The sequence below is a fragment of the Erpetoichthys calabaricus genome, chromosome 12, assembly GCF_900747795.2.
Source record: "Erpetoichthys calabaricus chromosome 12, fErpCal1.3, whole genome shotgun sequence".
Taxonomy (NCBI): Eukaryota; Metazoa; Chordata; class Cladistia; order Polypteriformes; family Polypteridae; genus Erpetoichthys; species Erpetoichthys calabaricus.
In genome coordinates, this window is record NC_041405.2 from 141,756,645 (window position 1) to 141,782,485 (window position 25,841).

General features: G+C 40.6%; 3 protein-coding genes across 4 annotated transcripts in view; 1 reads left to right on the forward strand and 2 right to left on the reverse strand.

The window, feature by feature from the left end:
* Window positions 1–25,841, reverse strand: part of ap3d1 (adaptor related protein complex 3 subunit delta 1) — a 1,136,182-nt gene that overhangs the window by 697,048 nt on the left and 413,293 nt on the right. The gene's annotated exons all lie outside the window — the stretch shown is intronic.
* Window positions 1–25,841, forward strand: part of theg (theg spermatid protein) — a 455,045-nt gene that overhangs the window by 400,251 nt on the left and 28,953 nt on the right. The window lies entirely within an intron of this gene.
* The window catches only part of cactin, a 44,695-nt gene that overhangs the window by 11,220 nt on the left and 7,634 nt on the right, over window positions 1–25,841 (reverse strand). For both annotated transcript variants that reach the window (XM_028816421.2, XM_028816420.2), the window contains exons 2-6: window positions 17,964–18,465; window positions 17,376–17,471; window positions 5,303–5,448; window positions 5,059–5,221; window positions 4,796–4,910 (exon numbers count right to left, since the gene is read on the reverse strand). In XM_028816421.2, coding sequence (XP_028672254.1) covers window positions 4,796–4,910; window positions 5,059–5,221; window positions 5,303–5,448; window positions 17,376–17,471; window positions 17,964–18,465 — 1,022 coding nt within the window. The remainder of the gene's footprint in view (window positions 1–4,795; window positions 4,911–5,058; window positions 5,222–5,302; window positions 5,449–17,375; window positions 17,472–17,963; window positions 18,466–25,841) is intronic.

Sequence of the window (25,841 nt, forward strand, 5' to 3'; positions counted from 1 at the left end):
TAACTGGTTCAGGTGGCATCTAACTGGTAGACACTTTTCAGTGACTTTCACTTCCTCTTTTTCGTCTTCTGCTCCTGTTAAATGTGCTGTTCTCTAGGGATCCATTCTGGGTCCTATTTTATTTTCATCCTATAGGAGATGTTTTTAGGAAGGTTATTGTTTCATTTTATTGTTATGCTGATGACACACAGGTTTATATTCCTGTATGTAACTCTGCAATGAATCGGCTGCACAGTTGTCTTGTAGAACTAAGATCCTTGATGGCTGATAATTGTCTTAACCAAAATAAAACGCAAGTGCTGATTTATCGCTGGTCCTCCGGCCAAAGCTCAGATTGGTTTTCAACTCCCTTTGGCTCTTTTGCAGACTTTTGCAAACCTCATGTTTGGAATCTTGGGGTTAGTTTTGATAGTAATCTCTCTTTTGAGAAACAGATAAATTCTGCGGTCAAGAGTTACCTTTTACAGCTTTGTCTTTTAGTCAAGGTGCCTTTATCTCCTAGGGACAATGAGAAAGTTACTTGTGCTTTCACCTTTTCCTCGGCTTGATTACTACAACTTGTCGTATTATGAGAAATCCCTAAATGCAGGTTGCAGTTGGCCCAGAATGCTGCTGCCCATTTTTTTGGTGAGGGCAAGAAAGTTTGATTCTGTTTACTTCAATATTAGCTTCTTTACAATGGCTGCCTGTTAGTTTCAGAATTGATTTTAAAATTTTGCTGCTGGTTTTTAAATTAATACATGGGTATGCTCCCACCTATTTATCTGAATTGCGTGTTATACACCAGCCACCCAGAGAGCTTAGATCTACCGGTCAGTCATCTCTTGTTGTCCCTCATGAATTCTTTACATTATTACATTAAGGAGTCACCTCAATTGGACTGTTTAAAACTAAATTGAAGACGCCTTTCTATTCCGTAGCTTTCCGTGACCTTCAGTGACACTGATAGTTCCTTCCTCTTAGTCATTTCTTTTGTTTCAATTTACTGCTGGTTTGTATTGTGTTTTATTGTATTTTATTCTATTTATGTTTATTGTAAAGAACTTTGGCTACAGCACTACTGATGTTGTTTTAAATGTGCTCTATAAATAAATTTGGCATTGTGCGGCACAGCTCATAATTTGATGAGGCCAATAATACCTCATCATTTGTGAACAGCAGAGGTTCAACCTCCAAGAGATATTATACTCCAGTCCTTAAGAATAAACTGTAGAAGTTCCAAGTCTCAGCCTGTACTTTTAAATTTTGTCCTTGAAAGAAGACAAAGTCCACATACTACGCCCACCTTAGACAAACTCAACTGTGGGTATACAAGCACAACTCTCACTGGATCAATAACTGGCACACAGCAGTAGCCCAGAAACAATACTCTCTTCTAGCACCTTCCACAATATACCACAGGGTATGCCCATTGTGGCACTTCTTGTGCGATTTTGGGCTATACAAAAATAAATTGTATTGTATTGTATGCAGTTATGAACACACATAGACAGGTTTGCTAAAGACTCTTGACCACTCAAAAATGTGCGTCTCTTTGACATTTCCTCATTATCCGTACTTCTATTATTTGGAGACAATGGAGTTATTGCAATTAATAAACATATGCAACAATTTTGAAATAAAATCTGTTTGTTGATAATTCCACTGAAAATAAAAATAAATAAATAACTAAAATGAATATGAAATTTAAGATTAATTGCTACAGTTTACACTGTGATGATAAGTGACTGAAGCGTACATAAATGCAAACAAGTTAATCGGAGGTTAATCTTCTAATTAATCAATTTCAGAAAAGTAATTGTAAAGTAGTGACTCAGTACTCACCAGATATCTTATTTGCTAATGTAAAAATAGCTAAAAATAATTGTTTGAAGGAAAGAATACATTGTTCTTTAATATACATAAGATATTGCAACAGTCCTTGAGGGTATGTCTGGTATTTTTGAAGCTAAGATGTTTTTCACAGTCAGGGCATGCTGTTATTTGCTCCAGACGCCTGCTTTGTTAAGAGTTGTGTGATATCATAATTTTACAGAGGAAGGAAAAAAAACAAAAAAAAAGAGACACATCATGCCAATAAACTGACTTCAAAGTGGCTAATTTGGCTGTTGCCTTGTTTATTGTTTGAGGTTTGTTTAAAGGCCCTGTCAAATTACACAACTTTTTCAGGGATTTTCAGTTGTAGACTTCATTTACATAAACTTACTGCAGTCACGGTAATCTGACAAACCCAGCAACTCAGTCCAACCAGTCTGAGACTAACCCTACAAAATCAATTTTCATTTTATCTCAAGTCATGCGGTGGGCCCTGTGTACACTACAGCGGACAACCAATGAGCGCTCACCCTGAAGTGCCTGAAGTGTAATAGTGCTCACCAAGCGCCTTGAGCATGGGAAAGGTGCTATACAAATAAAATGTATTATTATTATTATTATTATGAAGTAGAATGCACACAGTGCAGCAACAAGAAATAAGAACTACGGGTGTTTTGAAACTCACATATACAAGTCAGGCTCATCTGTCTGATGTTTAGCGTTTTTTTTTTTTTGTACCACGATAGAAAGACCAAAAAAGCGGGGAAATTGCTTCTGAATTCACTATACCTGTAAAACCCTTAGCATGGGCGCGGGCACTGGCTCCATCAGGCAGCATGTTAATGGTTATCAGAGAAAACAGCCATACTTTGGAAATGTGAAAATGTGCTGTAAAGTTGACACACATTCGCATAATCCAACATTTCTAGTGATTTCTAGTTGTGTAAATTGAACATCTAAGGCAAGGACATCAGTAACTGCAGTCATCATGTTTGACAACCTCCTCTGACTAGAAGTTGTGCAATAAGACATTGGCGTAAGACAGCAAAACACTAACTTTTGTCAAGAGAAGGATTCTAGTTATCTTCTGTATTTACAGCAAACACACTCTGGACACTGCTGATGTAATATGTGATTGGAAATCACAAATAACCCAGAAATGAAGTGTGCCTGTATCCATTTAACACAAGTACTGAGAAAAGCGCTATATAAATGTAATGAATTATTATTATTATTAAAACAGCACACAAAAGAGCACGCCTAAGATGTGAAAGCAGAATGAAACAACTGTGTTGACCATAGTTTTTGGAGTGGGGATGTATACAGTATAGCATTGCAGTTCTTTAGTGTACTTTATCATCAATACACCAAGAACGTTTTTACATCATATGGTTATTTATATTTTTGTCCATTTTGTTTCCTGTAAGACAAAGTTCAGTGCTTCCAAAATCCATGGCTAAAATTCCTTCAGTGGCACACCACACTATTTCTCATGTGAAAACTGAAAAAGCTTGTGAACATTTCTTTCTTTGTTTGTGTAAATAGAGCAATAGTTACCACAAATATCAACATGGCTGCAGCTGTTTTCGTACAAATACTTTTGCTCATGTTTATGTGAATGTTTGGATTTTGATTTCCATAATGCACCAGAATGGAAAAGGCTTAATATGAAACACGCAGCTTTTAAGCACTGTTGTATAATATAAACAGTGCTATCATATTTATTTCCTAATTGTATGCATGTTAGACAGACAGACAGACAGACTCACTCTCTCTCCTCTCTCTTTCTTTTTCCCCAGGGGGGATTTAATCATTTATTTAATAATATTTTTAGTGTTTAATAAGTCTGCAATCAGCATTATATCACTCAGTACAAAGACAGTAAATTTTTCACACTCTGAAGGAAATGACCACTTGACTTTACAAACGCTACTGACTTTTTAAAGCCATACCGCTGTCAGAGCTGGCCACCTTACCACAGCTTATGTGACCCACTGCCATTGCCCCACACAATGCTTTCATCTTTTCTGCTGACTTGATTGTTGGGGAGAAAACGCATTTGCATTTGAGTTCATGTTAAACGTGGCCATCACTGATGGAAACACTCCAGTACTGAACACAGGCGACAGCAAAGTAGCTTCTGTAATTAGGTTATGAAAAAATGTCTGCAGTAACTAATGTCTGCATTTTAAACATTACTTTACGGTTTTATTTACTTCCAGATATCCTATGTTTAGTGACAGTAAATCACAGACTTGAGATAGTTGTTTCAAGCAAGAGTTATGCAATTACATATAAAGTTTTATTTACTTTAAGTCTGTTCCTGTAGTTTTGCTCACCTAAATAATTGGATGGTCTGCCACAAAAGGTGCTATCTTCTATACTGCTCAACACATCTACAAGTCAATACCAGGAAATTAAAGATGAAATTCTGAAATTTTGTCTCATACTTGTCTTTTTGATCTCAAACCCAGACATCTTCAGTACGCAGCAAAAGCAAATGAGATGGACTTGCCATTCTGATACGTACAGAGGGAAATGCAAGTTACAGGCCCCAAAACCATATATGGTCACAGTCACCCTTTCCCAATAATAGTGGTAACAAATCCAACATTGTACTGCACAGACATTTATTCTTGGTGGACATTTCCCACATATGTGTTACCCATCACCTTATGCCTTATATTTTCCTCTGAATGTCTTTCAACTCCAACTCTTTCACTGTTTTATGTAACTCCTTCTCGTCTATTTACATTGACCCTGGAAAGGCTTCGTGACAAGAAAAGTTTTGTCACCCCCATTTTCCCAATCAGATGTATTGTTATAATAAGCATTTTTTTGTCTAAGGCCATCCATACATCCATCCATTTTTGAAACAGCTCACTTCAGTAACCCAAGCACAAGAACCACAGTCAAGAAAACCAACAGGAAGACAAACAGAAATGCTTTTGAACACCGATATGGCTGCTCGAGTATTTACCTGGCCCTTTCCCAGAAGCTTCCAACTTGCGGAGCTTGTTGATTTCGTCTTCTGTGATTGTAGTCATGTCTCTCCAGAAATCTACATTCTTCCCTTGTTCTAGTTCCATGTACACCTAGACAACAAGGAGAGAGGTCAGGTTTCTTAGCCAGCTTTGAAGACTGAGAATTAGCCAAAAACTGAGAGAGGGAGAGAGAGAGACAGACAGACAGATAGAGAGAGAGAGAAAAGCAGCTTGACTGTAGCAAAGCTCCACTTTCTACCTTGATGTCCTCCAGCAAGTCATCCATGTCAGACACAGTTAAGCCAGTCAGGAATGTGTAAGGCTCGTGCATTTCAACAGCAAGGTCATCATCTTCTGCACTGATATATTTAGCCAGCAGGTCAATTGGCTTGGCCCTTCCATCACGAATTCGTATTTTTGAGCTGTAAGAAAGAAGTCTATGAGTTGAATAGTTAAAAACACCCTGCAACCAAGTGTTACCACAGAGCAAGAGGGTCTGTTACCGCAGCTTGGCTTGGTGAAGGTGGAAGTTGTCCTCTTGCTCTGCCCATGTCTTGAAATGCTCAGCCTCCTTCTCACGCTGCAGCATTTCCAGCTCCTGCTCTCGCATGGCCTTCTCGCGCTCTCGTTCTAGACGAAGTTGTTTGACCTGCATGTAGGTGTGATAGTGAGAATGACAAGAAGTTATTACTTACATTCACATTCAAAAGTGTGATCTGAATCAAATATTTCAAGTAGCATATTTGAATAGGACTGATGTGTAAATGATGGCAATCTAAACTGGATGCCTCTTCTCTTATACTGGTTTTGAATGTGAAAGTAACCTAAACTGGGGTGTCAACACTCTTCTAAATCAATACATACTCTAATACTCAGAATTTATTCACTGTAGAAAAAAACAAAAGCGGGCTAAAGTAGTTTTACAGTTGATCATATGGAAAGAGACATGCAGGTTATGATTATTACAATATCTTTATTAACTCAATAGTTTTATTAACTTTATTAACTCAAAAGAATGTCACAAATGTCACCAGTGTACTTAGGTATAATCTTATAAGTGCTCAAATTGCCAGCCTCCATTAATTATGCATTCCTGCAGTCTATTTGCTAATAACAACAACAATAATAATAAGACACATAATACAAATAAATAAATAATAATAAATGAATAAACTTTGTGATTTTGCATACTCTCAACTGTAAACCTACCTTTGCCCACCCCGTGTTGATATTGTGATGTCTATCTAGATATATACATTCCTGTTAGAATGACAGCCTGGCCTGGTCATTGATCGTGTGGAGTTTGCAATTCTGTCCAATATCTGTATGGTTTTTCCAGCAATATCCCAAAGACATATATTGGTTTCACTGGTAACTCTAAGATTGCCCAGTATAAATGAAGACGATTGTGTTGGTGTGCTGACCAAGAACTTGTCCTGGGTTCACAGTCAGACTTGTACACGGGCAAACTTGGTTTGCAGCTCCTTGCCCTCCTGAAACTTTAACCAAAATACAATACATGAACATACATGATGTCTCGATGACAGGGACAGTGCCAATTTCAGGGTATGTGTTCCGATAAATAGCTGAAGGATATTAAAAATGTCCGTTTTTAACAGCCTGCCCATCTAATAAAACATTGCTCTGCTGACACAAAAATCCTCACAATATAGTTATATGATATTTATAAAACTCCAAGGGGCACAAGACCCCATAAACCCTCCAAAGTAATTTATGAATAATAAAATCCTCAAAACTGACAAAGCTTTATTAAGAACTTAAGTTAAATTTGAACAGCATCACGAGGACAACTAAGAAACTGACAAAAACAGACAGCACTGCCATTTATTTTTTTACACTTCAAGCACTGGGTGGGCGCCAAGTGATCTTTGTGAAAGATCTAATCTTGCTCTGATCCCTCTCTGAAGACAGTAAGATAAAGCAGCCATTGAACAAAGGAGGATGGGTTTTAAGTGTGGGCATGCATGCCACACAAGTGTTCCGGTTTGGGACTATGAAAATCTGGTTAGCCTATAATTTACCATCACAGTACCACAGTCACCTGATATCCATAAGGGTCAGTGGCTCAAATAAAGCTTGCCACTCAATTCTGTACTCCCTAACATCTGTCAACATTGAACAGCTTTGTAAATCCCATTTCATGAAAATTACTACACCCAGACATGCTCAAACACAGAAAGAATTACAAAAGGGTTTTTTTATTTTTTTATTTATTTAGGTTATGTTAATTGGCAATTGCAAATTGTCAATGTGTGTGAACATGGTGTGCGTGATTATGTGTGTGCCCAGGCCTGTTTCCAGCCTTTTGCTCTTCAGAAGGAAAGGCTACGGCACCCTCAATCCCGAATGAACTGAGGAAGCTCTAGAACAGGCCTACTGAACTCAGTCCTCTGAGGACTACAGTACCTCCACATTCCTCAAATGTACCTGAATGTTATGGCAGGAGTACATTTTCTAACTTGTTAAGGATAGAAAGACACCTAAATATTCCATGTGAAGAGCAAAGGATCATTCTGGCACTCAGTGCCAATTCCACAATATTTTTAACAAATAGACGACTCCTTTAAAGCTACAATTGGAACGATGGCTCAGTGTAATATTGTCACTTGTAGTATTTATTGTGTCACCCTTTATTACATGACAGCAACTGCTACAATGCAGACAATGTATAGTGTCCTTGGTCGGTTTGCATTTATTTAATTGCACTTAATGCTAGAAAAGGTTAACAGATGATTTACCAAACCGAGTTTTAAGTTCTGTGTGAAAAGGCAAACTGGGGAGGTGGACAAAATACTGTATTAACCACGATATTATATTATATACTAGCTGTCCCCTGCGGCTCTGTCCACGTAGTAGTGAAACAGGACAGTGAGGAAGGCCCTGCCTGGCCCCCCACTCCTGACATCACGCGTCCCTCTCCCCTCAGCCCGCAGTCTCTGTCTCAGATCAGCACATATATATCACTCCTGCAAGCGAACTATGATTCTTAGCGAGATGAGAGAAGTCACAAAATCAACCGGAATGTTCAAGCAAATTATAGAAAAAAAAAAAAAACGATCTAAATCCATTAAGTAGTTCTCTCGTTCACTAGCTAAGCGGAGGTAAGGAACGCCCCGAGGCTGGCATGGGAGTGAGGAGGGCCCCACCCCACTTCCCTGGGCCCGCAGCTGCTCTCTCGGATTTGCGCAAATAAATCATAAACGCAAGCAAACTATGATACATAGCGCAATGAGAGAAGTTGCAAAACCAACCTGGAATGTTCAAGAAAATTACAGAAAACAAAACAGATTTAAACCCGTTAAGTAGTTCTCTCGTGAAAAGCAGACAGACATTGGATTTTATATATACAGTGCATCCGGAAAGTATTCACAGCACATCACTTTTTCCACATATTGTTATGTTACAGTCTTATTCCAAAATGGATTAAATTCATTTTTTTCCTCAGAATTCTACACACAACACCCCATAATGACAACATGAAAAAAGTTTACTTGAGATTTTTGCAAATTTATTAAAAACAAAAAAATTGAGATATCACATGTACATAAGTATTCACAGCCTTTGCCGTGAAGCTCAAAATTGAGCTCAGGTGCATCCTGTTTCCCCTGATCATCCTTGAGATGTTTCTGCAGCTTAATTGGAGTCCACCTGTGGTAAATTCAGTTGATTGGACATGATTTGGAAAGGCACACACCTGTCTATATAAGGTCCCACAGTTGACAGTTCATGTCAGAGCACAAAACAAGCATGAAGTCAAAGGAATTGTCCGTAGACCTCCGAGACAGGATTGTCTCGAGGCACAAATCTGGGGAAGGTTACAGAAAAATTTCTGCTGCTTTGAAGGTCCCAATGAGCACAATGGCCTCCATCATCCGTAAGTGGAAGAAGTTCGAAACCACCAGGACTCTTCCTAGAGCTGGCCGGCCATCTAAACTGAGCGATCGGGAGAGAAGGGCCTTAGTCAGGGAGGTGACCAAGAACCCGATGGTCACTCTGTCAGAGCTCCAGAGGTCCTCTGTGGAAAGAGGAGAACCTTCCAGAAGGACAACCATCTCTGCAGCAATCCACCAATCAGGCCTGTATGGTAGAGTGGCCAGACGGAAGCCACTCCTTAGTAAAAGGCACATGGCAGGCCGCCTGGAGTTTGCCAAAAGGCACCTGAAGGACTCTCAGACCATGAGAAAGAAAATTCTCTGGTCTGATGAGACAAAGATTGAACTCTTCAGTGTGAATGCCAGGCATCACGTTTGGAGGAAACCAGGCACTGCTCATCACCAGGCCAATACCATCCCTACAGTGAAGCATGGTGGTGGCAGCATCATGCTGTGGGGATGTTTTTCAGTGGCAGGGACTGGGAGACTAGTCAGGATAAAGGGAAAGATGACTGCAGCAATGTACAGAGACATCCTGGATGAAAACCTGCTCCAGAGCGCTCTTGATGGAGCTTGAGAGGTGCTGCAAAGAGGAATGGGCGAAACTGGCCAAGGATAGGTGTGCCAAGCTTGTGGCATCATATTCAAAAAGACTTGAAGCTGTAATTGCTGCCAAAGGTGCATCGACAAAGTATTGAGCAAAGGCTGTGAATACTTATGTACATGTGATTTCTCAGTTTTTTTATTTTTAATAAATTTGCAAAAACCTCAAGTAAACTTTTTTCACGTTGTCATTATGGGGTGTTGTGTGTAGAATTCTGAGGAAAAAAATGAATTTAATCCATTTTGGAATAAGGCTGTAACATAACAAAATGTGGAAAAAGTGATGCGCTGTGAATACTTTCCGGATGCACTGTATATATTTTAGCTGTTCCCCGCGACTCCGCCCACATATTAGTGAAACAGGACAAACTTTAAAAATCAATAAACTCGCTAGCTAAATGGAGGCACGGTCCGCTCAAAAGCGTGGCAACAGGTAGACCATTTGAACGGAGGCTGGCGTGTGAGTGAGCAGGGCCCCGCCCAGTTCACTACTCCTGACGTCACACTTCCCACCTCTCCTTGGCCCGCAGCCTCTCTCTCAGATTAGCGCAAATACATCACTGCTACAAGTGAACTATGATAATCTGCGCAATGAGAGAAGTCGTAATCTCAACTGGAGTGTTCATGATATAAAAAAGACACGATCTAAATCCGTTAAGTAGTTCTCTCATGAAAGACAGACAGACAGACAGAAACAGACAGACGCTGGATTTTATATATGTTTTAAAATTCTTTGACATTAATACATTTTCATGTGGAAAATTCCAACATGCAAATACTGTGTGTACTGGGTAACCTATGTGTTGGATTTAGGAAAATAATCCTGTTAGAATGCAGGGCTCTTTATAATGGCAAATCACTCCATCTCTGATTTAAAATGCACTGTTCTAGAAATTGACAGGCCTCATCCATGGCAGCGAACTTCAATAACCAAGGTCTACGTTGTGAAGCGAGATGGATCCAGCGGTAGACCTCCACAGCTCCACACTTCAGCTGCTCCGCTGGGCAGCCAATTGGACTGAGGTCTGCAACTATTAGCGTGAAGCCTCCTGGGTTCATAAACTTTCCACTGTATCCCATTAGCTTAAATGAGACCTTCGACCGATCAATGTTCCGTTGAAAAGTATACAACCTAATGCTGCGCTCATGTGCTCTTGGACTTGTGACGTTTCACCTTCCCACTTCAGTGCATACACATGTGTTTCCGGTCATACTGTTCTGGAAATATTGCGAGGAGGCTGCCGATTTGTTACTTGGTCTGCAAAAAATGCAATTAAAGATAAACTGCATTTTTTTTGGAAATAAAGAATAAAATAAACATATCAAATGTGTATCACTTCCCTCCAAATACAATCCAACCAAAAAAATGCATTTTGGGGCTGACCAGGTTATAGGTTTTATTTTAAATGATTCATTAAGATAAAAAGTCAGGATTAGGTCACAACTCTGGCACTTCAGGTAGCTTTGTTTTGACCGAATATTTACTCCAAGTTCTTTTAAGCTTTCAGATTCTATTTCTAACTCAACAACTCTGATCTATTGTCTGTCCGACAGCACAGTCTGGATCTGATCTGTTACTTCAGGGTCACTGGGCTGTCCTCCTACTGCTTTTACAACACACAGCTTGACAGCTAATGCCGGGAAAGCCTGATGTGCAACTCACAACTGATGTTCTTAGTTGGCAAGGCTTTCATTTTCATTGCCCATCGATTCATGTACAGTATTTGGGGTGTTGGGGGAATTTGGATATTGGGTTGCAATGCCCAATTGCTCCTTAAAATTGGTGAATTTCATTCATTTCCGATTTAATGATGCAGCTATCAAATTTCATTGTGCATCAACTGCAGTATATTGTACACTGGGTACTGCTGTTGTCATGCTCATTTTCACATTTTTGATTTCAAAAGTCTAAATATCACATGGCAACACACGTACAACTAAATGGCAAATAACAAAAACATCTTAGGAAATCTTTACTGGAAGAACCCGAAATAAAAACATACAATTGTAAATTACATAGACTAAGTACTTCTAATTCTCTCTGTAAAAAATGCTGACCATATTGTCCACTCACCTCATCCACCTGCGTGTCCAGTCACACGTTTTTCATTTCTTTGGACTTTTATTTTACTTTTATAGCAGGGCAAGAGTCAGACATGCAGCTCTTTCCTTTGTTGACAGATTGAGACACCTGCATCCATGTTTTTTTAACAGGTAAAACGATCTGTTGGGGCCATGAACATGACCAAACATCAGTACACATCGTGCAGTGAGTAGTCACTTAGCCGCGATTTCTTACATAAATACACCTCATTCATAATCTCAGCGGCTAATTCTGAGGTTTTTGTTGCCATCCATACAAATATTGGCTTTTCAAGTCTAGGCAACTCCTAAGCTCTGACATTACATATTAAGCTTTTCTGTGGTTTCCTCAGTTGAACAAGATGCGTCCCAAGCAAGAATTCACACCAAGGAACCTCCACTAAATTTGTCCTTGCCTGGGTTGAATGCTTTATGCCCAATTAGAACCCAGGTTTATGATTGGCCGTTCCGAACATAAGCCAAACAGTTTTCCCATTGTCTGACATTTATTGAGTAAAGACTGGAGACAATTTAAAGCTGAGCTGTTTTAGTAAAACGACTTGTTTTGCTTTTGACAACAAATTACTCCCCCAATATAGGTAGTTTGTGTATCTGTCCTTATTAATTTTGAATCTAGTGTTTTAGATTAGTTCCCCCATAGTACTGAACACAAATGCATTGTAACTCCTGAAGAAGAGATTTTCACAGTAGATCCCTAAAATTCACACTTAACAGATGCATTTCAGGAAAGGGCAGCTGGGAACTGAGGCATATTCTAGCTGCAGTGAACAAACGGTATTTTCTTTCTAATTCCCCTCCATTCTCAGGGTTAATTATATTTCCCCACAGAATTCTTTATGTTACACATGTGAATTTCCCATTGGGATTAATAAAGTATCTATCTATCTATCTATCTATTAGCCAAGGAAAACAACTGACCTTAGGAAGCAAGTACAAAATGGTGACTAGTCCAAGAATCAAATCTGAAAGCTGGAAACAATGCATATCTATCTATCTATATCTATATATATATATATACAGTGGAACCTCGAGATACGATCACCTCTGTATACGAGAAATTCAAAATACGAGGAAAGTATGAGTGAAAAATTCAGATCTAAATACGAGCACTGGTTCGCGTAACGAGCCACGAGCCAGGCTGTGGGTATAGCTCGCGGCTTAGCGAGGGGGCGTGGTAGCAGTTGCGAGCCGCGATCTGCGGTGTCTGCGTTTCTCACTTAAGTGCACAGGTGGGAAACTGCCCACATCCATGATTGTTCCTGTGGCTGATGGGCTGCAGCTGCCATGTCCTCCCCGCATATATAGAGAAGCGCGAGCCGGTTAAGGGGGAGAAAAAGTAAAAGAAAAGAGAGAGAGAGAGAGCGCGCGAGCGCAAGCGGGCGGGCGGGCAGGGCGAGTGAGTGACTGCAGGCTCGCGTGTAGCTGAACAGGCGAGCCAAACAGCTGAAGCAGGACGGTGTAGAGAAGGTCAGCTGCATTAAGAGTGTCTCGCCTGTTGCAGAGCCCGCAGGTGAGACGCTAACAGAGAAGAAGCACCGGGGATTGTCATCTGTTTTTTAAAGACGGCATCCTTTTGACGTTTTAACCTCGTGTTAAAGGATTGTTATTCTTGTGTATTTTAAACCTCCACTTCACAACTGTTTTAAGGATTATTTATTTAAAGATTTATTGAATGCTCTACTGCACTTTGGACACCTGTTTTGATTCTTTTAATAATCAGTTATATTATTTACCAGTGTTATTTATTAAAGGTAGACTACAGTATATATAATTTATCAGTGTTATTTGTTAGGAAAATTGATTTTTATGTTAATATATTTGGGGTGCAAAACGGATTAACTGGATTTCCATTATTTTCAATGGGGAAGTTTGTTCTAGATACGAGAAATTCGCTATACAAGCTCAGTGCTGGAACGAATTAAACTCGTATCTAGAGGTTCCACTGTATATCTATATCTATATACCCTAAGTTCTTGTCTATAAGCCGGACTCATGTATTAGCCGGAGACCAAAAATCATACGAATTTTTAAAATAAAATCGTATCATAGATAAGTCGGACTCATGGATAAGCCGAACGTACTATAACCTATAACTAATAGAAGGGAGGGAGGTCAGTGGTCTCACTCGCGCCCATTTAATTTCTTTAAGGGGGGAGAGAGTGTGAGATATTGCCGTCTCTCTCACTCCCCGCATGGCGCGGTTGGAGCGGCCGGAGGCGCGTTCTTTCTGCTCTGGGCGTCGCCGAGTCAACACGAGCGCGTAGCGGTCATTTAAATTGTGATTTTATATGTAAGCATATTTAAATATATATCGCGGATTTCTGCGGACAATGGGTCTTTTAATTTCTGGTACATGCTTCCTCAGTTGGTTTGCCCAGTTGATTTCATACAAGGGACGCTATTGGCAGATGGCTGAGAAGCTACCCGGCTTTACTGTTCTCTCTCTCTTGCGCTGACTATCTGTGATCCTGACGTATGGGGATTGAGCAGGGGGGCTGTTTGCACACCTAGACGATACGGACGCTCGTCTAAAAATGCTGAAAGATTATCTTCACGTTGCTATCTTTTGTAAAGCTGATTCCTGAAAAGACATGCTGCACAGTGCTTCGCATACTTAAAAGCTCGAAGGGCACGTATTGATTTTTGACTGAAAAACAAACTCTGTCTCTCTCTCTCTCTTTGTCTGCTCCTGACGGAGGGGGTGTGAGCTGCCGCCTTCAACAACTTTGTGCCGCGGTGCTTCGCATACTTAAAAGCCAAACAGACATATTGATTTGTTTGCTTCACTCCTTTGAAGAGGAAGATATGTTTGCATTCTTTTAATTGTGAGACGGAACTGTCATCTCTGTCTTGTCATGGAGCACAGTTTAAACTTTTGAAAAAGAGACAAATGTTTGTTTGCAGTGTTTGAATAACGTTCCTGTCTCTCTACAACCTCCTGTGTTTCTGCGCAAATCTGTGACCCAAGCATGACAATATAAAAATAACCATATAAACATATGGTTTCTACTTCGCGGATATTCTTATTTCGCGGGTGGCTCTGGAACGCAACCCCCGCGATGGATGTATAAGCCGGACTTATGTATAAGCCGATATTCTATTTTTTCATTTTCACAACTTTTTTCCTTAGATAAGCCGCGGCTTATTGACAAGAACTTAGGGTATTATATATATATATATCTATCTATGAATGTTGAAGTGGGTGTCTACATGGTACACACTGCCTTCTTTAATATTAAGTACAGCCAAATTGAAATGACACAAGGACCAAAAGTTATGGAATGGTTTCATGTTCAACCCAAAATACAGAAGTCAAATCAGTCCGATGGAAGAGATTAATGAGCTATTTGAAGTTGAGAACTGTCACTGACTACTATGGTTGATGTCGGATTCAGCATACTTCATTATCTATGTACTGCACTTTCAATGCCACAAATAATTTGGGCTCCTCTGTACTATCACCTCTTACATGGAAATTGATTTGGAGAAGCATATACAAATAAATGCCTCGCAGTTAGGAGACCCGGGTTTGCTTCCCGGGTCCTCCCTGCGTGGAGTTTGGATGTTCTCCCCGTGTCTGCGTGGGTTTCCTCCCACAGTCCAAAGACATGCAGGTTAGGTGCACTGGCAATCCTAAATTGTCCCATGTGTGTGCTTGGTGTGTGTGCCCTGCAGTGGGCTGGCACCCTGCTTGGGGTTCGTTTCCTGCCTTGCGCCCTGTGTTGGCTGGGACTGGCTCCAGCAGACCCCTGTGACCCTGTAGTTAGGATATAGCGGGTTGGATAATGTATGGATGGATGTCCAAATAAAACATCAATATAAAACATTACAATAATAATCATTACTTCCTAAAAGCCATAGACAATGAATTTAACAAAGGCACTTGAGACCAATTCAACACATTAATGAAAAAGACTATGAGGGCAAAATGTTAACATTAGTGTATGTAAGCTCAGAAGAATAGAGGGATTCTAGAAAGGAGAGAGGACATCCTATGCATTTTGTACTCAACTGAGATAAAGTGATACCACAGAGTGAGGACGGTGAAAATACTTCAATAATGGAAGTGAATAACTGGCACATTGCTCCTCATGACACTAAAAATTTCTTCAAAAACAGCAGGAGTTTCCACATGCGCTCATGTTGTGTGAGAAAGTAGCATAGTTTTCATAGATATGTGTATCACAGACAACAGAAACACAAGCTGCAAAAATAAAACAAAAAAAATTTAATTCAACAATGACAGCCAACGCTAAGGCAGTACCCCAGCAAGTACTATGAAACCGATGGTCAGTTATTGTGCAGAGCCTGCCAGCATATCATTAACTGAACCTGCAAAGAAATGTGTTATGGTGGCCATTAAATCTCAGGCTGGTTTATTGTTTCACTTCAAAAACAATAAACCGAGGCAAGGTCAGGCGAATGTCTGCACTTTGTCAAACTACAATCACAATTGCACAATTGCAAAGAGTTTATGATTTCCGACACGAGTTTATGAAAGATATTGTGTTGCTTGTGCTGAATCTAATATTCTGCTTAAGAAAATCAAGAAACACTGTCTACTTTTAATTAAATTTTGTAAGCATGCTAGTGCATTACTAGAAAATGGGAACATCCTACAGCAAATCCAGTACTAGACTATCATGTATTTCAACCGAGCAGTGTCTCTAAGATGGCAAAGATAGGCAAAACAGGCAGGTTTAAGTTGATGCAGTTTCACTTCAAATGAGGACTTTTGGTAAAGCTCAGTATCTTTAAATTTATTTAGTCCTGAAATGCAATTTAACTAGTGCTGGGCAGTGATTAAAATTAAATCGCAGACTATCACAACAATCAGACAATATTCAATAATGAACTCAACAGCAGTGTATTTGGTTTGTAAACACTTTAAACAAATAAGGTGCTTTTTAACAGCAGTATTCCCTTTACTTAGCAGCAGTTAAACTATTTCTTTGTGAGACAGGTGCTTGGGGGTGGCAGTTGCAGTGAGGCGCAATATGGTTTGTACCTCCTGTCATCGTAAGTGTCTGATATGGCTCTACATATTTAGCCATTCAATCTGTACCCCAATAATCTTATTGAATATTTCATCGTAAAGTTAAATATACACACCAACTCTTGAGGATTCACACAAAAAACTTGCATTTAGATACACAATTCCTTAAACTGCTCCAGGATACCTAATCAGCAGTAACATAGTACTTGTTTGAATCTTTGATTAATAAAAGTAGAACTTTTAGTCGCAGGGCCTCGAAGCTGTGGAATGATCTGCCTGCTAATATAGGAGATGACTCTTCAGTTTCAGCTTTTAAATCCTGGCTGAAAACTTAATACTTTAGTCTGGCACATCCTGACCAGAGCTGCTGATTAGCTGTGCATACTGCATTTCCGTTAAGTCATTTGTACAGAAAAGTAAGTTTCATGATATTTTAAACTGTTTTTAACCCTCCTCTATTCAGGTTCTCTTCTCTGCATCTGGATGTGGCATTTGGTGCCACTGCTCTACTGCCAGGGCTACACTCCTGCATATGGACAAGTCATTCCGGATAAAGGAGCGTTGGAATCATCACCTTCATTGGTCTCATCAGATTGGGACGGTCAGCAGCAAACTCCACTATAGAAAACCCAGGAGCAGAAAGGCGGCCAGTAGGCGGTGGTCTCCAGGACTGTGATTTTATATTTGACTTTCTCTTTTACAATTTGAATCTCCACTGTTGTCAACTGGCCACAGTTTATCAATTAATTAATGGACAGATATTAATGGTTTCAATTTATGTTTAATCAGTTTCTACCTTGTTCTTTAAGTGTTTTAACAAATCTGCATTTATAAGTGTACCAATCCTGTGTTTAGTTATTAGTATAATCTATACTTGTATTTTAAGTGAGAGTTATTTACAGAGATCTGCACCTGCACTCAGTAAACAGTGATATTCAAAAATAAGTTGCATTGTATTGTACACATGTATGCACACACTACCTTCTGGAGCTCCCTCCGGTTTTCCTCTTGGATGTGTTTGTTGCGGTCCTTCAGCTCCTTCTCTCCCAAGTGACTGATTCCTTTCTTTTCCAGTGCCTGCAGAGAGATCAGAATGATTTAGTTAACAATCAGTTACACCATGGCACTGTTGTTAGGCTTTATATTGCAAAAATGAACAGTTGACTAATCCAGTGAAAATGGTCTGCCTTCTCAAGCACTTAAGCTATAAAGGCCTGTGTAAACCTCCTTGTATAGCTGACGAAATGAGCTTCTGCATGTCCTCACCAACTTAATTTTAAAGCCAAACACTTCAAAGCTTACTACAGTTTCCTGCACTGCCAAGATGTCCCTTAAAATCCCATAGTTCCTTCAGAGGCGCTACTGCTTTAAGACCACTTGAATGAGAGGAGGAAATGTAAGACAGGGCTTCTGTACTCTTGGAACATAAGTACCCTGTCACTGATGTTACACTTCTCACCCGAATGGAACCACAAACACTGCAAGTACCCAGGCCCTTCAGACCACGTGTCAAGAGTTTCCACCTATAGGTGAAGATGCCCCAATAACCAAGTGACACATAAAACACACCTTTTGCCATTTGAAGGTTCCCAGCAGATTGTTGTCTCCAAAGGGGTTATCAGCATTGGTATAGCCCATGTACTCCTCACTCCAGCCCATCTTCTTCCTTTTCCTTCGCTCCTTGGCCTCTTTCTTTGCCAGGCGCCGAGCTCGTTTCTCTTCAGGGGTTTCCAACGCCTTCATCATCTCCTTTTGCTTACACAGCTCCTCTCTGGCCATATGGGCATCCTCCATGGTAGTTCCCATTGCTAGATGGCTCTCTGCTGCATCACGGGTGGGTGACTCTGAAGACACTGAAGTCATGGAGTTTCGTGAGGGAGACCTCCGACGCCGGGAAAGCCAATCCTGCAGAAGCTGATCCTTCTTGTTGCTGGGGCTTGCTTCATGGCTTTCTTGGTGGCACCCAGTGCTGGACACAGACGAGTTCCTTGATCTGGATCTACTATGTTTCTTTTTCTCACTTTTGTGTTTTCTTTTGTTTTTTTTGTGTTTTTTTTCACTTGATCTGGACCTAAAAGAAAAACCAAAATGCAAGTTAATACAATGAAGATTAGTTGCTGTTGCCTATGAAAGTCCAACGGTCATGTGTGTAGAAGAAATGAGGCTGTGTAGCCTATTGGCTATGACACTGGTGTTTAAACCATAAGGATGCTGTTTGAATTCACAGCTCTTTTTTCCTGTAAACTTATAAATAGTAAGTTTCACTGAACAAATACATCAGTCAAATAAATAAATACAGGTCAAATTCCGTTATAACTTACTCCCAGGGACCCAAAAAATATTTCGTTATAACGAAAATTTCTCTCATCTTTTTAAGTGGGAGAACTTGCACAATTGGTGGCTGACTAAATACTTTTTTGCCCCACTGTATGTGTCAAGGCAAAATCAAATCGGGTCTGAAAGAAGTAGTGATTTATGCAAGTGTGACCAACTTGTGGTTAATCAAAATTATGGAGGCAGGCCCGAGCAGATCAGTTCATTATATTGATGAGGAATATCCACTGAAAAGCAGGTGCTTGCAGCGCTGCTTCTTAAATGAGCACACAATTTGTTTCAATACTTTTTCTCAAGATTGGGGACACAACTGCTCGAGGACTGAGTCTGTAGAAGCACGTAACAATGTGTTACAATCTAAATAATTTTTCAGCTTGCAGTATATTCGCATCATTAATTTAATGATGCCTGTAAAACAGAACTATCAGACTGTTTACATTAACTCTTAATCTTGTGTTACTGTTATTTGAGATTTTATTTCAGTATGTGCTCCGATTTTGCCAACACATGCGGCATTTGTTTAGTTAATACAGCTGAACCCCAATTTAGCACTTCCATGTTTAACATTTTCCCACATTTAACATTTCTGAATGGTGAGTTGTGGTGATAACTGTTTTTTCAGAAGTCTACACTTATTTTGAAAAAAGGAGGAATATGTCTGCCATGTACAAATATTTCTAAAATAAAAATCATGTAATCATATCAGGAATTTACTGTAATAAAGAGAGACAAGTGTGATGTACATTACTAAATGCTGAAATAACCCAGCATGTAACATATTAAAAACTTTTAGTGGTGCCCTACAAAGTGGGGTTTCTACTGTACTGTGTGTAAACAGAATACAGTTTAATCAGTTGACAAGGTGTGTATTTCATTGCACTGTTAAATTAATAATCGCAATTATAACATCAAAGGCAATAATCGTCAGTTATTCATTTTGTCCTAACTGCACACCTCTACCAATTCCTTTGATTTCATGATTAAAAAGTGAGCCTCCATGCCAATTAAAACATGCCCTCTAATGTCCCCTTGTTTTATAAGTTGAAGTTTCAGCCAACAGAACTCAGTTTTCAACTGACTGGGGGTGAGGCTGGTGACTCAGGGAAGTATAGAAGTTCATTCTGTGCAAGGGAAATAAACAGTAAAATAAATAAATAATGTGTTCCCAAAAACCCTTGTGTGGGCAGATGTTTCTGGTAAGTATGATGAAAAAAACATGAGCCTGACAACAGTGGAAGACTTGTGCCTCCCCTTTATACGGCATTATGCCCATCTCTTACTCCTTCCCACTCTCACAGCACAGAGCTTCACAGTCTTCTAGGTAAAATGGTATTTTATAACTTAACAGTACAAACGAACTGCTACAGGTCAAATCCGGACATATATCAATATGGTTCTCACTGTAAAGTGGAGCACAGCATCACCCATGTGGGCACATTTAAAACTTAAACTAAACAGAAACAAAGCCCTGTGATAAATTAGCACCCTCTCCAAGAGTGAGTCCTGCCTTACTCCTGATGCTGCCTGTTAGTTTCACTTAATCTGTCGCTGAGTGTGCATGAAATGACTTTTGTATTGGCGTTATCCACCAAATGCTGCTGGTATAATGTCGACAACCGAGAATTGAATTAAGTGTGTTAATATGGCAATGTGACTGGTAAATACAGCAATATGGTTTATTTATGATAGATCTGTAAATTCCATATACAGCTTTGTATAACTGTACTATAGTAGAATACTATTTTGCAAACATTGCATAAAGCTTGCCCTGCAATGGACTGGCATACAATCCAGGGTTGGTTCCTACTTTGTGCCTGCTGCTGGGATAGGAGTTGGCCCTCTCATAACCCTAAATTGGATTAAGCAGGTGTGAAATGTTATTTTATGCAATGTAAAAAAATAGCTCAATGAATAAGAAGAAAACTCAAATTAATGTTCCTACCTCAATCCTTTTTTGGATGTAGGAGTTCTCATAAATTAAGTACTTCAAGAACAAGGTGTCTATAGGGTTCAATATCAGATATCTAAAATCAGCTCAAAAATGGGCAAAAGTGAACTTAGCAAATTTTGGAAATTTGCTCCTGTAATGGAAAAAGCTGGTTTAGTAAATGAACAGACCATTCTGTCCTAAAATGTTATGTTCCAAAGATGCCTAAAGTGCCCAGGTCACCAAGTCTGCCCTTTGGCTTCCAACTGATTCTTTTCAACATTTATAGCACTATGCTATTTTATGCCATTTTGCACTAATTCTCTTTGAAAACATTACTTCATTAATTGTGCAGTCCACTAGTAAGTACAAGGGGGCTTCGCTCGCCTACCCCCGGCGTTGGGTATCCTGAAATACATTAGTCGAGCTCATTCGTTTTGGAGCCGTGCCTGCTTTGCCCGCGGCATTTCAGACGCACGTTGTAGGCGCCTGCGTTCATTGATTTTATCCAGGCGGGCTCGTGGTTGTATATCCGTCAGTCGACCTCATTCGTTTTGAACCTGTGCCTGCTGTGCTTCCGCAGTTTCAGACGCGCGTTGTAGGCGTCTGCGTTCATTGATCTTATCCAGGTGGGCTCGTGTTTGTATCCTTGAGCTGCATTGTGTTTGAATTTGGTGTAAAGCGTTCAGCGGGTTGTAAAATCCCAAGCAGCACATTACTCCTAACTTCACTCTGCAGTAGTGCCATTCACAATATGGCACCGACGCCTGCGCCTTCACTCCGCAGTAGTGCCACTCACAATATGGCACCGACGCCTGCGCCTTCCATACCATGTCGGGTTTCACTATGCTGTGTAGGCGCCTTTGCCTTTTGTACTTTCCCGTGCCATCTTTGTGGACCTGTGGGACCTCCGTAGCCTCCTCCGTTTGAATCTGTGCTGCAGCGCAGAATCCTCTTTTTTGTGTGGCTGTGTCGGTGGTCGTTAGCTATGTGGACGGTTAGGGTTCCGTATTGTCTGTGCTCAGTTGAGCTCCTTCATTATTGAGCTGTGACTCCTTCATTCTCGGTGGATCAGACTTCGCTCGCTGTCGGCGCTTGCGCACTATGTCTCCTGTGTCCATGGGCATGCCATGTACCTGCGTCTATATCCGGTTTATCATTCTCGGTTAGTAATATGGATTGCATGGAGCAAACATTTCGTGTATTCATAACAGAACATACGGCAGCACTGTTACAAGATAAAGGTTTCCCTACTGCTGTACCCCCTTTCTTCAAATGACAATCATTCGATTTCCACAAAACAAGAAGGCTGCCTTCATCCCACTGCAGTTTCCAGGTCTTGATAGGGGCAGGCAATATGTCAAAAAAGAAGGGAACATTCCATGACATCTGACAATATTGCTCTGATAAATGATGCAGAATACATCTTGATATTTTAAGTTTTGCATTCCTAGGACTAGCTTACAAAAATGCGCTGTTCATTCATTCAGGCAATTCTCTTTAGCTGCAGAGCTCTGTCATTCCCTTGATTCTTAAACCCTTGCCACAACATGTGCTGCTGTACCACGTTACGTTCTTTTATTTTATTATGTGCAATTTTAACATTATACATTTCACCACATTTACTATAGAATATAAGTTGCTCTAACTTTTCAGTGCTTCAGAGCTTATGTTTAGTACATCAGGGCTCATTTGCAGCACCACAAGAGCATGTTGAGAGACACAGCAATTGTGTTGTGCATGTCATTTGGGCAGAAATGTTTTCGTCCCAGGAAAAATCATCATGAAGGGTCCGGAAGAGCTGCACTTGTGCACCAGTGTATTTGATATAATATACTTTGTTTTTTGCTCTGTGAGCAAAATATCTATTAGTTGATAACTAGAAAAGTTTGTATGTTACAGAAAGGACCCATTTCATCTAGACAAATGTACAGAAGATGACAAGATCAAGTGAGGCATGCAGTGATGTGCTTCAATTTCATTTTGACAAGAGAACATTTCAAGCGATTTTAACTTCACTGTATGAAGTTGCATATTTTACTCACCTGTAGCCTACTATATGAATGCCACCCCTATTTAGTTTACCTCAAATCACATGTCTATAGTATTTAGGCCTGTAAATATGTTTATAATGTTCACTTTGGAATGTCTGATTAACACTTGTAGTATCAAAGTTAGGGTCCCCAGTGTCCACAGCATACCCCACCTGTGCATGTCACTCTTGTAGTGTAGATTAGGAGGTTTAATCATCAGTCACACAGGGCATTCATTCCTCACCATCTTTGTATGTGGTTTCTTCTGGCCGATAACTTTATTTTTTTAACTGCTATCCAATCTTTAGAGAGATAAACAGGCTCTGAGGCTGAATCATGTGCTAAGATTGAATGGTACTTGTGCGAGGTGTTCTATGCACATTTGTTATATTTGTATTTATTTTTATGCTGACATTGCCTAAATAACAACAGAAATGGTTCCCTTTATTACATACTGACTTGGCTGATGCCTTTACCCAAGGGGACTTACAACATCTATCCTTTTTCTAAACCCAATTTATCCTAAGAAGGGTTCATGGGGAAGTTGGAGCTTATCCCAGCAAGCACAGGGTGCCAGTCCATCGCAGGGTACACACACACAAACACACACACAAAGTCCAATTTAACATCACCAATACACCTAACCTGCCTGTCTCTACTGTAGACTGTGGAGGAAACCGTAATACCCAGAGGCAGTCCACGCAGGCATAGGCAGAATAAGCAAACTCCACACACAGAGGACTCGGCCTCCTTGTTTTAAGGCAGCAGTGCTACCGCGCAGGCCTGATTTGCATCATTTGAGATGGATTCCTTTTGTTTATCCAATTGGAGCAGAAGCAGGTTGTGTGACTTGCTAATGGTCACAGTGTCGGTATCAGGATTCAAACCTACATCCTTAGGGTTAACCACTACACCACACTGCCAGCCCATAATGCTCAGTATTCCATCTATCTTACTAAACCACAGTTAATATATGCACGGCGGACGCACCGAGGCGCATGCGCACTGTGGCCTTGGCGCCCGCCCCAGAGTTCAGAGTCAAACACAGCGGCTTTCCAAAACGCGGCGGCTTCCCAGAGTCAGTAGGTGGCGCCCGAACAGCACAAACTCTGAACGCCCAAACAACACAACCTGTACAGTCAAACGCAGTGGCTTCCCAAAATGCGGCAGATTCCCAGAGTCAGTAGGTGGCTCCCAAACAACACAACTTGTAAGCGCCCAAACAACACCACCTGTAAACTAGACTTGCTCTAATCCACTGTGCCAGTAATGTAGATCACATAACGGTCATTCAGTTTGGCGCCCGCCCCAGAGTCAAACGCAGCGGCGGCGCCTGCTTCAGAGTCAAACGCAGCGACTTCCCAGATTCAGTAGGTGGCACCCAAATAACACAACGTAATGCGCCGTGGCGCCCGCCCCACAGTCAAATGCAGCGGCTTCCCAACACGCAGCGGCTTCCCAGAGTCAGTACGTGGCGCCCAAACAACACAACCTGTGAGCTACACTTGCTCTAATCCACTGTGCCAGTAATATAGATCACATAACAGTCACAGACTAACTCAGCGGCTTCCCAGACTCAGTGGCTGGCACACGAACACCACAACCTGTAAACTAAACTTGCTGTGCTCCACTCTGCCAGCATTCGGTGTCAGCAAAGGCAACGGAATCACGTCTCCACAAAACGAAACCGCTTTAGTACAGATATGCTTATGTAATTAAATGACATTTCCATGATATGTCATCCATCCAGATATCGGACGTAACAGAAACTGATTGCCATTCTTGGATTTCCGATTCGCTAGCGAATTGCGGGCTTACTTGTGTAGATTGGTGTCATGTCAGATCACAGTTATACCTCCTGCAAACTACTGTGACGTTCGCTTGGAACTGCATCAAGACAACCAACACTAAAGGGGCTCAGTCAGTGGTTTTGGTCCACACTAGAGTACGAGTGTTCACATCTACTCAAACAATCAGGACTTTGGAGGAAATCACTCCAGACCTCAGAAAAAAAAAAATGCACCAAATGAATGAGGAGTGAATACACCTTAAGTTTATTAAGTAAGTCATGCACTACCTAACTTTTTACTGCACAATAAGAAAAATAAATAAATAATAGCAGACCATCAAATAATGATGTCAATTACAGAGAAAATTACTCATTGATTACAAAGCTGGTTAGGGCAAAAACATATACTGTACTGTAGCAACAGGTAACCAGGACTAAACTTGGGAACAACTGGCTTGGAAAATGAATGAACAGTTAAATCCATCCATCCATCCATTTTCCAACCCGCTGAATCCGAACACAGGGTCACGGGGGTCTGCTGGAGCCAATCCCAGCCAACACAGGGCACAAGGCAGGAACCAATCCCGGGCAGGGTGCCAACCCACCGCAGATGAACAGTTAAATGTAAAAGAAATAAACTTCTCAAAATTACTGGTTGATGGCCCACTCATCCATTTTCTAAGGGTGCCTTATCCTGAGCAGTGTCATGTGGAAGCTGGAATCTATGCCAGCAAGCATAGGGTGCAAGGCAGGTACAAACTCTCTGCAGGGCACCAGTCCATCACTGGATGAAAATAGACACACATACACACACACACACACACCAGGGGACAGTTTAGCATCGGCAATCCACCTAACCTGCAAGTCTTTGGAGAGAAAATTCACTCTGACAATTCAGTGGGAAAAAAAATCATGCCAATATATGCAAACTGCACCACCATGCCAACTAGAAGACAGCAAAATTAAAGCCATGAAAACATTAGACTGAATGAGGTGTGATGCTGGTAACCTCATAAAGCTATCAGAGCTACAGTCCATGCGGGATGTCGTTGCGTGTATTAGCGCTAGAAGCATCATGAACTGCTTGTTACAGACTTAATAGCTACTTTTAGAATGCAAACTAGGAGTTAACATGGAGCCTACTGGTAAGTCATCTTCATCCACTTCAGCCAGTTGAATTTTAAATGCAACACAGAAAGACAGGCGCGAGTGAGCCTTAGTATTGTTTATGAGAGTATTGGTTTGGTTTAGTTTGTTTGGTCAGTTTGGTGCATTTATATAATATTTAGTTCTTAATGGTGCTCATTTTGTTTTAGGTCCTAGTATAGTGGACCATTAATTTGAGTAGATCCATTTACACGCTC